We start from the raw sequence: 14,593 nt of genomic DNA, 5'->3' as shown, positions 1-14,593 counted from the left end.
AGGTGGCCTTCCTGGTATAGTCTCAAGTCCTAGCCCATCAGACACTGTGCCTTTTAAGCCTCATCCATCCATGACTAGGGCTTAAAAGCTACTAATGATGTAATGTTTATTCATGATATTTTTTTTGGGGGGGGGCATATATATGGCAACAGAAGACAACATTTTATTTACAATATAGAATTATTTATTTTGTAATTCATGTTTGCTATTGGGGGCTGGTTTTCTCTTTCTACCTTCATGTAGTTCCAGAGAACAAATTCAAGCAGTCAGGCTTTTAAGGGTTTTACCCACTGGCCCTTATTTATGTTTGGAACATCTTACTCATAACATGTACTTATTTTATCTGTTTTGCTTCCTGTTTCCAAAGTGTAGTGACATCTCTATGACATATTATCAATTATTATGTCATTTGTATCCGTTTTTCCTTTACAGAAAGTTTAGAAATTTAATCTTAATAGTTAAAAGTGAAGCAGGCATCATGGCAACCAAACTGTGGCATATATACAATTATGATACTTTAGTTTGATAATCTGATTGAAATTTAAAATGAATCCTTTAATAAATTTATCTTGTTTTTTAAGTGGTTTTATTTTTATTTATTATTTTAATTATGTGTTTGTGTGCCGGGAGGGTGGGGATGCCTGTGAGTACGGCTCTCCAGAAGGCCAGAAGTGGGCATTTCATCCCCTGGAGCTGCAGTTATAGGCAACTGGGAGCTGTCTGACACGGATTCTGGGACCCGAACTCAGATTCTCTGCAAGAGTAGCACATACTCTTAACCACTGAGCCATCTCTCCAGCCCTTGATGCCAGTTTTAATCTTCATTGTTTTAGTAGTAAAATAAATATAACTAAGGTTTTTGTGTATGTATGTATTTGAGGGGGGCATGTGTGGGGAGATCAGAAGTCAACCTTAGATGGCATTCCTCAGGTGCCACCCACCTTGTTTTCTGAGACAGGGTCTCTCACTGGCTTGAAACTCTTCACCAAGGACACTAGTCTGGCTGTCCAGGCAGCCCCAAGGTTCTGTGTGTCTCTTCCTTCATAGCACTGGGATTACAAGAGCCACACACTCAGTGGCTTTTTTTTTTCTTTCTTTTTTTTTTTTTAATATGGGCTCTGGGATCAAACTCAGGTCCTCATCTTGTGTCACAAGCACTTTACTGACTGAGCCATTTCCCCAACCCCATGCCCAAGTTTTAGCATGGTAGAAGGATCCACACATTATAGTTATAATTCATCATGGCAAGTTTACTATTTTCCATATGGAGCAGTTTTCATATCCGCAGGGTCGGTGCAGGGCTGCAGCCATAAAAGGATGTATATATATACCTCTGCATCGGCTTGCTACCCACCCTGCCTCGCCAAATCACACAAAGGATCCCGAAAAACTCTACAGATCTGTGGTGTTTTTATACGTTGCTTGAGTAATGACACTTCTTCCATCCAACTACTCACCAGCCAGACAGTGACTGTGAAGGGCAGGATAGCTTCTGGCGGTTGGGAAGAATTGTCACCCATAGGGCTATGCCAAGGCCAAGCAAGGTCATCTGGACTTACAGTAGGTGGATGACCTTCCTAGACTAGAGACAAGGCTATTTAAAGACATGCAATGCTGAGCCAAATATCAGGGACCACAAGGCCAACTTCCCCAGAGAGGCCCAGATCTTCCTTCACTGGACTGCTCCTTCTGGCAAAGCAGACTTTGCAGCTATGTCTGGTTAACATGATAGTTTTCAGCATGGGTCAACATGAATATCAACAGCAACAGCACTGTACCTACACCTGCACACTGTACTTTCCTGACTATTACCTACTACAATAATATCAACAGTACAAATTATCACCATATATTACGTGTATCTAAGATACTTGATTTGATATAATTGTATTATCAGTGGAGCATATATTTAATTTAGGCACGTAATATGCCAATATACAGTAATGGATACTATAATAAGAACACAATCACAACATATAATAGGTATATTCTCAATTCTACTTGGCAGTTACTTGGGCTTAGACACCCTCCCACCCTCCCAGTGCCCACTTCACTGTATCAAGGCCCATGCTGGCACTGTATTGACAACCACTGAGTTCTCCAGAGGGAAAGCCTGTAAGTACTCAATGGTGGCATATCAACTTACCTCCACAGCAAATTATAGCAGCCACAAAAAGGGAAATGTCACTGTCATCCAGTTCTAGGGCATTGAACTTCATAGCAAAATCAAACTTCGGTTCCAGGATGTCACAGAATGGCTTCCTCAGGTTCTTCAGGAACTCTCTTGTGATGAAGCCATTGCCATACGCTATCAGCATCCCGTCTTTGTTCATCAAAGAGGACAGCATTGTGAATATGGCTTCATACACACCGTACTTTAGCAAGGTGACTTGGTCATTCAAGTCCAAGTTTGCGAAGCCTGGGATGGCCTTGGCAAATTCTGTGAGCTCGGTGACAGTTTCCACGGACATGCACTGGCAGCAGTGGAAGATTCGGACTTCTGCCTCCTTGTTTTGGATGCCGTTGGCCACCATCTTGGCCACAAGCGTCTTCTCAGCCATACACAAGGTCTCCATGTCATGTATAACAAAAGGCTATAAAGGAAGGTGCTATCGTCAATAAGTGCCTACTCTATGACAAACTGTACAGTCCCCTTCAACATCTATGAATTAATGGGAAGCTACTGTATCTAAATCTCCAAGCTTGGTGCCGGGTTGATTCATAATAGATGTTCAGTGCAGTCCTGTAATTGGGCAACTTCAAAACCAGACAATAGAAGGCTTTGCCGGAAACTAACAAGATAAGTCAGTAAGATAATAGCTGTCAGGGCTGGAAAGATGACTCAGTGGGAAAGAGCACTTGCTGCTCTTGCAGAGGGCACTGGTTTGATGTCCAACTCACAACTGTTCCTAACTACGGTCTAACCCTTCCGACCTCTGCAGCACCAGGCAGGAAGGACATGCACAGACATAAACGCAGCCATGTAAATATATGCTAAATATGACTGACTTTGTGTAGAAATAAAGAGACAGGCCTTGTTCAGCTTGGTAGAATGGGAGTGGGACCACCTCCTAGTGTGCCTTTCAGTGTGGAAGACACAGGCCTCATGTCAGTGGCCTATCTTGGAACAAGAGCTAAATCCCAGCCTGGCTCCCTCTATGCTGAAGTACCATGGCATCTACACCCGCAGGTCCTGCCTCTTTATAAAGTGTAGTGAACAGTCTATCTTTGTCACTACCGTGTGAGTATGTGATGGTTACTCCGGATTGTCACATTGGTGAGATTCAGAATCACCTATGAGACAAACCGTAAAGACATTTCTAGAGGTTTATCTGAGGAGGAAGATCCACCCTGAATGTGGGCAACACCATTCCCTGGGCTGGATTGCCAGACTGAATTTAAGGGGAGTCAGTACCGTTCATCTCTGCTTCTTGACTGTGGCCATAATGTGACCAGCTGCCTCATGCTCTATCATGCCTTCCCTATCACGATGGACTAGAGCTAAAATAAACCCAATATTAATTTATGTTTGCCAGGTATTTGTCACAGCAACTGGATGAGCAACAAATAAAATGACCAAAGGAAATTAGCTATGGGATGCTGAATCTTTATGGCTATTGCCACACCATTCCCAAGAGACAAATGTGGAATCAACAAAGACGTCTACTGACAGATGAACAAATATGCCGAAAGAATATTATTCAGCCATAAAAAAGACATCTGACTTTGTAGTAGAGAAGCATTCCCAGCATATGCAGTCTCTAGAACTACAAATACTCTTTAAAACCCGTACTCACTCAGTGTGGACACTTAATTCTGATTGTGAAAAATTACATTAAATTTAGTCTGTGTATGTGTAGGCAATGTGTGGAGGTCAGAGGACAACCCACAGAGTCAGGCTTCATATATGTTGTGGGTCCCAGGGATCAAACTCAGGTTTTCAGGCTTGGAAACAAACACTTTCACTACCAAGCTATCACACCTGCCCTAAAACTGTGGACCAACTGTATTTCTGTAGTCCCTTTAAATCAGACTTTTTATTTTGTTAGTTTTTTGAGACGGGGTTTCTCAGTGGTTAGGAACACTCACTGCTCTTCAAGAGGTCCTGAATTCAATTCCCTGCAACTGCATGGTGGCTCACAACCATCTATAGTGGGATCTGATGCCTCTTCTGGAATAAAGGAGTACATGGAGATGGAGTACTCATTTGCATAATTAATATATATATATATATATATATATATTAAAAAAGGTCTTGAGTGTGAATCTGTAAGCAAGATACTTGCTTGGCAGCTTGGCTCTGAGTTTTACTCATAGAATGCCCATGAGTCATTTTTTTAAATTATTTGATGTGTATGGGTATTTTCACCTACATGTACATCTTTGCACCACGTGTGTGCAGTGCCTTTGGAGGCAGAAGGATTCAGGTCCCCTGGGACTAGAGTCAAGTGCTTTCCTTCATAAGAGTTGCCATGGTCACGGAGTCTCTCCAGAGCCACAGAACTCTGACTGAGACAGCATCATTACCTTCATTCTGAACACTGTCTTTTCCTAACATGCACTCAGCAGAAATAAAAGTGGAAAGCAAGCAAATACATAGCCAAGATTTAGAGAAACATAGTAAGTAGGGCTGGGACATCCCGGAGTCTTTGACATGACAAAGGTACACTGGGACTCTTCCAGAAGGGGGTTGTGGGTTCCAGGGGACTTGATGATTATCATAGAGGGCATCGCCAAGGACTTGTTCAGCCTCCGCTACACAGCTCACAAAGTGAAGCAAAGAGAACAGGTGTTTCCTTTGCTAAAAGACAATGAAAAATTCTGTGTGTGTGTGTGTGTGTGTGTGTGTGTGTGTGTGTGTGTGTAAAAGAGAGAGAGGGGGGAGGGAGGGAGAGAGGGAGGGAGGAGAGAGGGGAGGGAGGGAGGGAGGGAAGGAGAGACAGGAAGGGAGGGAGGGAGAGAGAGAGAGAGGGAGAGGGAGGGAGGGAGGGAGAGAGTTAGCTTATGCATGCAGGTGCCCATGTAGGCTGGAAGAGGCTAGCAGACACTCTGTAACTGGGGTTATAGGCAGTTACGATCTACTGAGCCATCTTTCTGGCCCTAACATCTAGACATCTAAGAAGCTGTTGAAAGGCCTCTTTGGAAGCCAAGTTCAAGGGGGAACAACTGTTTCCAATTCTGTCACTTTAAAATCAAGCAGGAACACATCCCAAGAAGTGTTTTAGCCCTACCACCAGGGTTCCTGGCCATTTTCTGATTTATGTGTCTGAAATCCCAGGGCCTCAAATCAGACCCAGGGTCCAGAAGGAAACCAATGGTCTCATCTGTCTCCCCAGTTCTTCCCTCAACTAAACTCACCTTTCCCCACAGTTTCCTTCAGGCCTTAGCAAAATCCTGCCTCCAGGTACCCCAGCCCTGACCAGCTCTAGGATGGCTCTGGGTCTCCACTTCTTCTGATGGGTCTTTTACAAGGAGGAACCTGACCTCTCCTTTTAGAAAACTAGAGACTGCTTAACCATACCATCAGACAAGCTGTCCTGTTCCCCAATATGGTGTGTGGAGTCTGGGACCACTCCTGCCCTAGTTGGCCTGCACAACAACAAAACTGCTGTGCACTGTTGGCATGAATGCCCAATCTCCCCACCTGATTAGTTCATGTTCATAACATCCATGCACTTTAAACTGTTTGCCAGCCGAAACAGTGTCTGTGCCTCACTGATGTTCTGCTGGCGCCGTCATCCCAGCCTAGGACCTGATTGTCACTGAGTGTTGTGCCATGGGACACAGGCCAAGCTGAGTGCACAGAGCTGCAGCCTGATACCCTAAAGTGACTCCCACCTTTTTTTCTTCCATTTTTTATTTGAATTAGAAACAAGATTGTTTTACATGTCAATCCCAGTTCCCTCTCCCTCCCTTCCTCCCCAGGTGCTTGCCTTCTAAATGTCTTAAAAACCTGGGGCTAGAGAGATGGCTCAGAGGTTAAGAGTGCTTGCTGCTCTTGAAGACTGGGGTTCAGTTCCCAGCACCCACACAGTGGTTCACAACCAACCTATAACTTCAGTTCCAGGAGATCCAATGACTTCCACAGGCTTCTACATACACGTACATGGTACACAGACATACACTGAAGACACACACACACACACCAAGTATTTAAATCTTGTAAAACACGCATCCTACAGTCTCTTGATGCCACTGCAGCAACAAGACCAGAGTTCCGCAGAGGTTCTAGGGCAGTGAAGCTGGTGGCAGGCACTCTGCCACCTGGACATTTCCCAGGCTGGGCACAGATGGAAGAGGAAAGATGGGGTCTCACACTGGACCAGCAAGTTCTGGGAAGCTGGCCAGCACACTGGGTAGGAAGAGAAGGCCCAGCCTCTGAAATGATGTGAGACCTGGAGGTGGGAGGTGCCTCTGGCCAACAGCGTGGTCAAAAGCAGTTAGACATTGCTTCTAAAGCTGGTCCCTGCATAGAGGTTTGTGGCTGAAGCAGGCAGTTATCTGCCACAAGCCGTTAATTTGGGTGTGTGTATAATGTGATACGTGTGTGTGTGTGTGTGTGTGTGTGTGTGTGTGTGTGTGTGTGTGTGTGTGTGTAAATGTTTGTATGGTGCATTGGTGCATGAGGGTGTAGGTGATAGCCAAAGGTGGACGTTGGTTGTCTTCCTCAGCCAGTCTCTAAGTTTTTGAGACAAGGTCTCTCATTAAACCTGGAGCTCACTGATGTAGCTCAGTTTGCTGTCCGGAAAGTTCCAGGATCCTCTTGTCTGCCTCTACAGTGCTGGGATTACAGATATGCATGACCACATCTGGCTTTTTATGTACCAGCTGAGGATCCAAAATCAAGTCCTGAGGCACTAAACTCTCTGAGCCAGCTCCCAAACCCCTCCTCCCAGTCGGTGTGTCTAATGTAGCAGCCCCCAGCCCTAACCCTTAATCTATCATCCATTTCCACACGAGTCTTGATTTTCTCAAGACAGGAGAGTGGGACCCTCATAGGAAGCCTATGGATCCTGGTGAAGAAAAAAAGAGGCAACTCAGTAGAGATCAAATCAGTATTCAAGCAGAGTGTTTGGGTATGAGTAAAACTGACTCTTAAGTTTGCTCTAAATATCAAAGTTTGAGGGAGAAATAGAAGGACTGAAATGGAAATTCTGAATTCCCTCATTTGGGGTCATTGTCACAGAAATGCAAACTGTGATCCAGAAAGGTTCTAATTCAGGGGTTCTCAACCTGTGGGTCATGACCCCCCTCAGGGTCACAAATCAGATCTCCTGCATATCAGATATTTACCTTATGATTCATAACTGTAGCAAAATTAAAGTTATGAAGTAGCAGCAAAATAATTTTATGGTTGGGGGTCACCACAACATGAAGAACTGTGTTAAAATGTCGCAGCATTAGGAAGCATGACAACCACTGCTCTAATTGGAAAGGGCCACTGGGGCCACCGGGTGTAGAGTTTGCTGGAACCCTCTAAAATGTCTCAGCTCATTTCGTTGGAGAATTCACCGAAGAATTAAAAGACTCAGTAAAAGAGAGGTTGGACTTGTTCACTGAAGTATGTAGCTTGTGAAATCCTTCATTTTCCTGTGACTAAAATTCTAGCTTGTAATTCCCAATGAGGAAGGCTCCAAGCTATTCATTAGCGCAAATTAAACCTGTCGTACCAGGCACACAGGAAAAAGGCAAGAGTCCTTATGTGCCAAGTGAGGGCTGGTCTCTCTATGGAAATGGCTCTTGATACCCTTTTACAGTGCGCACAGGCTTATCCATCTGTGGGAACAGTGCATGCGCCAGACACAGGGTCCTGTCAACAAAGGACCCTTCCCAAGATCTGAGCCATCACAGTGAAGGAAAAGCAAGAAGGCGACAAGGGAGGCAGGTGCAGCTTTAGCAGAAAGAATGAGAGTGGGGGAAGGAATAGGTTTCATTTATGGCTTTATACAGGGATTAAAACACACTTAAGAAACACCCCGATACTAGGTAAGGTATTAACTAGATTATTTTTGGCATATCAATTACACAGCCTGTATAAAGGCTCGGTTGCTAGGAGCTGAGGCAAGCCCAGGCAGGAAGGCAACTGTTGGTGTCAAGCTACATCTTGAGCCTCAGAATGACCCCGTGTATTTCCATGGCCCTTCCTTGGACTTTGGGATAAATTCTATTTTCTACATTGGACAATGCTTAGTCATTCCCTGTGACTCCAGCTGACATACCACCAAGTGATAAGGTACCAAGGGCAGCAGGAGAACCTACAGGGTTATTGCTGGTCTTTCCTGCGAGGATGACCCGGGCCTTGACCTTGTTCATGTTGAAGTTCTTCAGGTAGGCCTCGTGGATTCTCTTGGCCAGAGATTTGAGGTCTGCAGTCTCCGAATCTTCCAGATCATGTTCACATGTAAGAATTTCTGCTTTCAATTTTGCTTTCTCAGATCTTGGCATGCGTCCAAAACGAATTGCTGGAGTTGGGGTGGGGATGGGACAAGGGGAGATGTAGAACTGATCAAGGCACTTGATGACCAAGGCAAGGGTGAAAAGTAGAATGGAAAGCTCACACCAAGAATGGCAAGTTAAACCCATTTCTTATTATGACTGAACTTTCTACCAGGCAGACTGATAAACAACCACACAGCTTAACCTCAGGTAGGCCATTGGTGAAGGGATGAAAATGAACTATCACCTACCTGCCGTCTATCATCTGACTATCAATCATCTGGTCATTTATACATCTTCTATCAATCATCTGTCTATCATCTGCCTATTAATTATCTATATAACTATCTACATACTTATCTATCATCTGCCTATCATCTACCTACCTATCACCTATCTATCTGTCTGTCTGTCTATCTATCTATCTATCTATCTATCTATCTATCTATCTATCTATCTGTCATCTATCTATGTCTATGTTCTTTCTGAGACAGGGTCTCATCTAGTGCCTCATGCTGGCCTCCAATTAACTACAGAACCGAGAGTGATCTTGAACTTCTGAGATTCTTGCCTCTAACCCTCAAGCACTCAGTTTACAAGCCAGGTCCACATGGTGCTGGGAGTCCAGTGCCTCATGCATGCCAAAGCACTCTACCAGTTGAGGTACATCTCCAGCCCAATTTTATAATTTTTGAGACAGGGTTTTTCTATGTAGCCCATGCTGGCCATGAAGTTAAAAAACTCTTCTTGCCTCAGCCTTCTGAGTGCTGGAATTATTGGCATGAACCACTATGTCGTGATCCTAGTACTCCCCAGAGGCAGAGACAGAGGCAGAGGCAGATGGATCTCTGTGAGTTCAAGACCAGCCTGGTTTACACGGCAGTTTCCATACAAGCCAAGGCTGGGTAGTGAGACCCCTTCCCACCTCAAAAGTAAATAAATAAATTGATTGATTGATTTACATTCACTGGGAAACCATGTTCTAAATTAGATTATGGCTGAGGAAAACGAAACTCATATTACGGTACAATGCTTGAACCAACACACATTTAACAGAAGTGATGTGACATCTTGCCACTCCAGTGACCCCCAAGTTGACAGCAAAGTCTTACCACAATATTTTCAAGTGCTCTGCCAGATACCAGCTTTTGGAGATATTTACACCCCTTCAAAATATAGCCATTCTTATTAGGAGGATAAATGGAGGCATGGACTGGCACAGGGTGCCCAGCAGCCTTACCTACCATTGTGTGACATCCCAACAGACAGGCACTTGTGGAAGCGGCAGTATTGGCACTTATTCCTGTTCTTTTTTTGAATCTTACAGCTCCGATCACATTTGTCATATACCAGCTTTAGCCGAATAGTTCGCCGAAAGAAGCCCTGTGACATCAATACAAAATTTACTTAAAGAACGTGGGCTCTGGGTAAGTCACCCAACTGGTGTCACTCAGCTTTCTTGTGCATTTGATTGACTGGTTTGTTTTGAGACAGGATTTCACGTAGCCCAGTCTGGTAAAGAGCTTTCTCTGTGGCCAAGGATAACCTTGAACTGTTGATCTTTCTGCTCCTAGGACCACATGGATGAGCACCGTCATGCCTGGCTTTATGGGGTACTGGGATCCAACCCAGTGTTCTGTGCATGCTAGGCAAGTATTCCTTTTTTTTTTTTTTTTTCCCGAGACAGGGTTTCTCTGTGGCTTTGGAGGCTGTCCTGGAACTAGCTCTTGTAGACCAGGCTGGCCTCGAACTCACAGAGATCTGCCTGCCTCTGCCTCCCGAGTGCTGGGATTAAAGGCGTGAGCCACTACCGCCCAGCATTAGGCATGTATTCTACCAGCTGAGCTACAGCCCAGCCTCACTGTCTCTTTCCAAAGAAACCATGTGTTGAAGTTTTAGAAAGTCTCATGTCCCTGGGGAAATAGAAAATGGGCATCTCACTGCATTAAAAATGGAAAATTATGTGCTAAGGCAGAGTTCCAAGAGATCTTAAAAAGACCCTACCTGATGGGGGAAGAGGGAATGGTAGTTCCTTGGATCACAAAACCAACTCCCAAAGAGCAGACATTATAGCAAGAGGGAACCACCTATACAAGGGCAACATTCTTTTACACAGCAACATCGAGGCTTCACCCATGAAGAAAACTACTTGAACCCATAAAAGCCAAGACTAAACAAATGCAATTGGACATGACCTTGACAGAAAGCCCTGTCATAAGTCAAGCTTTTAAAGGGATTCAGATGGAAGACTCCAGAAGGGATTTACTTTGGCTTTTAGTCCTTTGCTTTTGAGCACCCCCTCCATTTTTTTGCCTGACACAGTGGACTTTCAGGCCCATGCCGAAGGGATCAGGCCTTCATTGGAGACTAAGGGATTGGAAGGAGTAGGTTCCTCATCTGGGCAAGTGAGGTAGAATGACAGAAGGATGTGTAAGATGGAAAGGAAAGGTGAGAAGCAAGGACTGTGACTGCCAGGGACCAGCAGACCCTGGATCTGGGTTTATTGTTTCCATGCACCAGGCCTTTAAGACCAGGCCCACCTTAAGACAGATGACAGTGCTTCAAGAATGATGTATAGGAAAGCCTGTGATATTCCCTTAGAGCCTGGATACCTCCAAAAGGTACTAGGAATGGAGCCTTTGGATTTTAAGCAAACATGTGCATCTCTCAATTTTCCATATATGGTGTCTATTCAGTGACAAACTTGGAGAATGTACATGCAGCAGGGGGGGACTCACTTTAGGTACATGGGGCCCGAGTCATGCCTGTCTAGAAGTCAAGCTGACTCTCAAGAGGATAGAGATACTCAGGATGGTGCAGTGGCTAGGAGAGGAGGGTGGGAGTATGAGACAGAAGTGACCAGTGGGAGTAAGGTACAATAGCAGGGGAGCTAGAGACTGTGGACTCTGAGCACGGGGCAGGACATGTCTGATAGGCAGCCCCTTGCTCAATGTATGGTAACCTCTGCCCTAGGTGGCCCCTGGAGAAGTCCTGAGGTAGCAGGTAAACACACTCCCCTGAATGGTCACCTCTGCCCTAGCTGGCTTCTGGGGTGGTCCCAAGGTGAAGTACATAGTCTACACTTTGTGTCACAGGGAGAGTCATTTATATAGCAACTGTGTTTTGTTTCCTGGTTTGTTTAAAGGATGCACTCCTCTAGAGTATTTACAAAGTACAGCAAAGCAACCTGCCCTTGATTCTCAAAAGAGGGATCAACCTGCCACCGAGGTCACTTCTCTGCTTTCTGTAGGTCTCAGAGTGGTGGACATCTTGTATAGGAGAAAAGTCATTGAGCCATGTGGCTACCTCACCCTCCACCCAGGACCCCTGTACCTTGCAACCTTCACATGCATGTACTCCGTAGTGGTAGCCTGAGGCCTTGTCCCCACATATTCGACACTCAATGTTCAGTGCACTGCCAGGGGACTCATCCGTGCTGACGGGAATCACAGGACAGCTGACTGATGAGGGGCTGGACGCTGGAGAGAGGGTGTCTACAAGGAAGAACAAAGTGTATGAAACTTGAGGTGCTACCACCTGTATCAGAACCAGAGCCCTGGGAAGACGACTCGGCGTAATAGGGGGACCTGAGCTGTGGGCAGGTGCCCCTCTTGAATCAGCCCTGCCCAGGGCCATACTCTGCCCATAGTCACCATGCTGCCATCATCCTGGAAGCTCATGTGCACTAACCTGCCTTCTAACTTGTACCCTACCTCCAGCTCTTCAGAGGCCATGTTATGAGACCTCCACGTGGGCCCTAGTCTCCCATGCCACATGCCCAGCATAGAGCTGGGCTGCCTTCCAGTTTTGTTGTCACTATTATTCAATGGCACCAGAATATGGCCTGGTGATTCATCTGAGTCAGGCAGTGACACATGTTTCTAACCCTAAGACTCAGCAGCAAAGGCAAGAGGATTTCGAGTCCAATACCAGCTTGGGCCACATAGTGAAACAGAGATAGAAGAGGGAAGAGAAAAGTGTGGAGAGGCAGAGGAGGGGGAAGTGAAAGAGAACTGGGTGAGAGAGTTGAGAGGGGAGAAAAGAATGTGCTGAGAATAAGGCAGAGAAAGGGAGTTGAGAGAGGAGAGATGACAAAGAGAAAGAGCAGAGGAATGGAAAGACAAATGAGAACCTGGGAAAAATACTCCTAAAGACACACTCAATGAAAGTCTTGCATCCAAATGATACAAAGAAGTCTTAAAAAGTAAACAATAGAAAACAACACATATAAAAAGCATCAATAGACCCGAATGAACACGTCACCCAAAAAGATAGACAGAAGGGGTGTGAACTTATGGAAACAGCCTCAGTGTCACTGTCATTAGCGGATTTGTGAGTTAAAACCACGGTGACGATCACTACACACCTATTAAACTATCTTCTACAAAACTGACAACAGATCCAGGCGGTGGTGGCACACACCTTTAATCCCAGCATTTGGGAGGCAGAGTCAGGCAGATTTCTGTGAGTTTGAGACCAGCCTGGTCTACAAGAGCTAGTTCCAAGATAGCCACCAAAGCCACAGAGAAACCTTGCCTCGAATGGCACCCCCTCAAAAAACCCAAGTAACAAAGCTGGCAACAGAAGTGCTGGCAGGGTTGTGGAGTGGCCACTGTCCCCCATGGCCAGTGCACATGTAGAAAGAAAGGAATAGCCACTTTTTAAAGGCAAAAACGGTTGTAGGTGAGAAAAATCGCATCTCTGGTTACTTACCCAACTGACTTGGGAACAGGTCCACACAAAAACGATATATGTATGATGTGTATTCATGTGTGTGTTGCTATATGTGTGAGTACTGTCATGTGTTAGCATGCATGTGGAGGCCACAGGCTAACTTGAGTGTCAGCCATCACCTTCCACCTTGTTTGAAACAGGGCCTCTTTTCTGTTGTTCACCTCTTCATGTACCAGTGTAGCTGGCTTGTGAGCTTTTGTGGGAGGCTCTTGTCTCTGTCCACCTTTCCCCCATGTAGTACTGGGATTGTGGACCCAGGCTATTGCATTTGGCTTCTTTTGTTTCAAACATATGTTTTTTAGGTTTTGTTTTTTTTTCTTTTATTAATTTTTAAAAAAAATTCTTGTCAATCCCTTCTCCCTCTCCCTCCTTTCACCCCCATCCCTCCTCCCCCACCCCCGACCTACCCCCACCCCATCCACCCTCCACTCCCCAGGCATGGTAGGGCCCTCAATGGGGGCTCTGTAAAGTCCACCACATCATCCTGGGCTGGGCCTGGGCCCTTCCCCATGTGTCCAGGGCAAGAGTGCATCCCTTCACGTGGGATGGGCTCTCAAAGTCCCTTCTTACACCAGGGAAAAATACTAATCCACAACCAGGGGCCCCCTGGAGTGCAGAGGCCTCCTCATTGACATCCATGTTCAGGGCTCTGGATCAGTCCTGTACTGGCCTCCCCGACAGCATCTCAGTACCTCATGCTTATATGGCAAACACTTTTACCTACAGAACCATCTCCCAGCTCCAGTAGCTTCAGACTTAATTGTCAAGAATTGGAAGTAGCCAAGAATAATGTATGAGAGTTTGAGGCTAGCCTGAACTATACAGTGAGTTCCAGGCCAGCCTGAGCTACAGGTCCGAGATCATGAAACCAACAGAAAACAGGGTTGGTGGGATGGCTCAGTGCTATGAAAGCCTGACATCCTGCATTCCATCCCAGGAGCTCACAGTGGAAGGTAAGAACTAACTAACACATGAAAGTTGTCCTCTGTCCTACATACACACACCTCACACATACACACACAAATAAATCAAATAAAACAAACAAACAAACAAACAAAAACCCACAACAAAGCAACTATAAAAAGACACCCTAGCAGCAGCTGATCACAGGCAGGGCCAGGCACATACATTCCCGTTGTCACCCTGCACAGTGGATGCTCCTGACTGTGTGGGGCATCAGGTGCAGCACTCGGAGGGTACTTAACTGCTTTGGCAGGGAGGAAATCACTTGTCAGAGTAGAAGCTATATGGTTCCATATAACAAAGCTAGAAGCAAGACCAGAAAGGATGAAACACTTCACAGTCACTTAACTGCATCTCTGAACAAAGCCTGAGCATGCTTAGTGGAATGCAAGCTCTACCACACAACAGAGCTCTGTGTGCCACTCAATTAAAAAAATTACAAGGCATACAAGCAGAAATC

At 45.5% G+C, this 14,593-nt stretch overlaps 1 protein-coding gene across 4 annotated transcripts in view; it reads right to left on the bottom strand.

Annotated features, from left to right (window-relative positions):
* Ppara (peroxisome proliferator activated receptor alpha) overlaps positions 1-14,593 on the bottom strand; it is a 63,342-nt gene that overhangs the window by 6,186 nt on the left and 42,563 nt on the right. For 3 of the 4 annotated variants that reach the window (XM_027396186.2, XM_027396185.2, XM_027396187.2), the window contains exons 4-7: positions 11,770-11,930; positions 9,681-9,819; positions 8,260-8,462; positions 2,147-2,594 (exon numbers count right to left, since the gene is read on the bottom strand). In XM_027396186.2, coding sequence (XP_027251987.1) covers positions 2,147-2,594; positions 8,260-8,462; positions 9,681-9,819; positions 11,770-11,930 — 951 coding nt within the window. Of the gene's footprint in view, positions 1-1,143; positions 1,583-2,146; positions 2,595-8,259; positions 8,463-9,680; positions 9,820-11,769; positions 11,931-14,593 lie in introns of those variants that run through there. The other variant, XM_035440805.1, reaches the window with a different exon arrangement.

The sequence above is a fragment of the Cricetulus griseus genome, chromosome 2 (assembly GCF_003668045.3).
Source record: "Cricetulus griseus strain 17A/GY chromosome 2, alternate assembly CriGri-PICRH-1.0, whole genome shotgun sequence".
Taxonomy (NCBI): Eukaryota; Metazoa; Chordata; class Mammalia; order Rodentia; family Cricetidae; genus Cricetulus; species Cricetulus griseus.
This window is presented reverse-complemented; position numbering and strand designations above follow the sequence as displayed.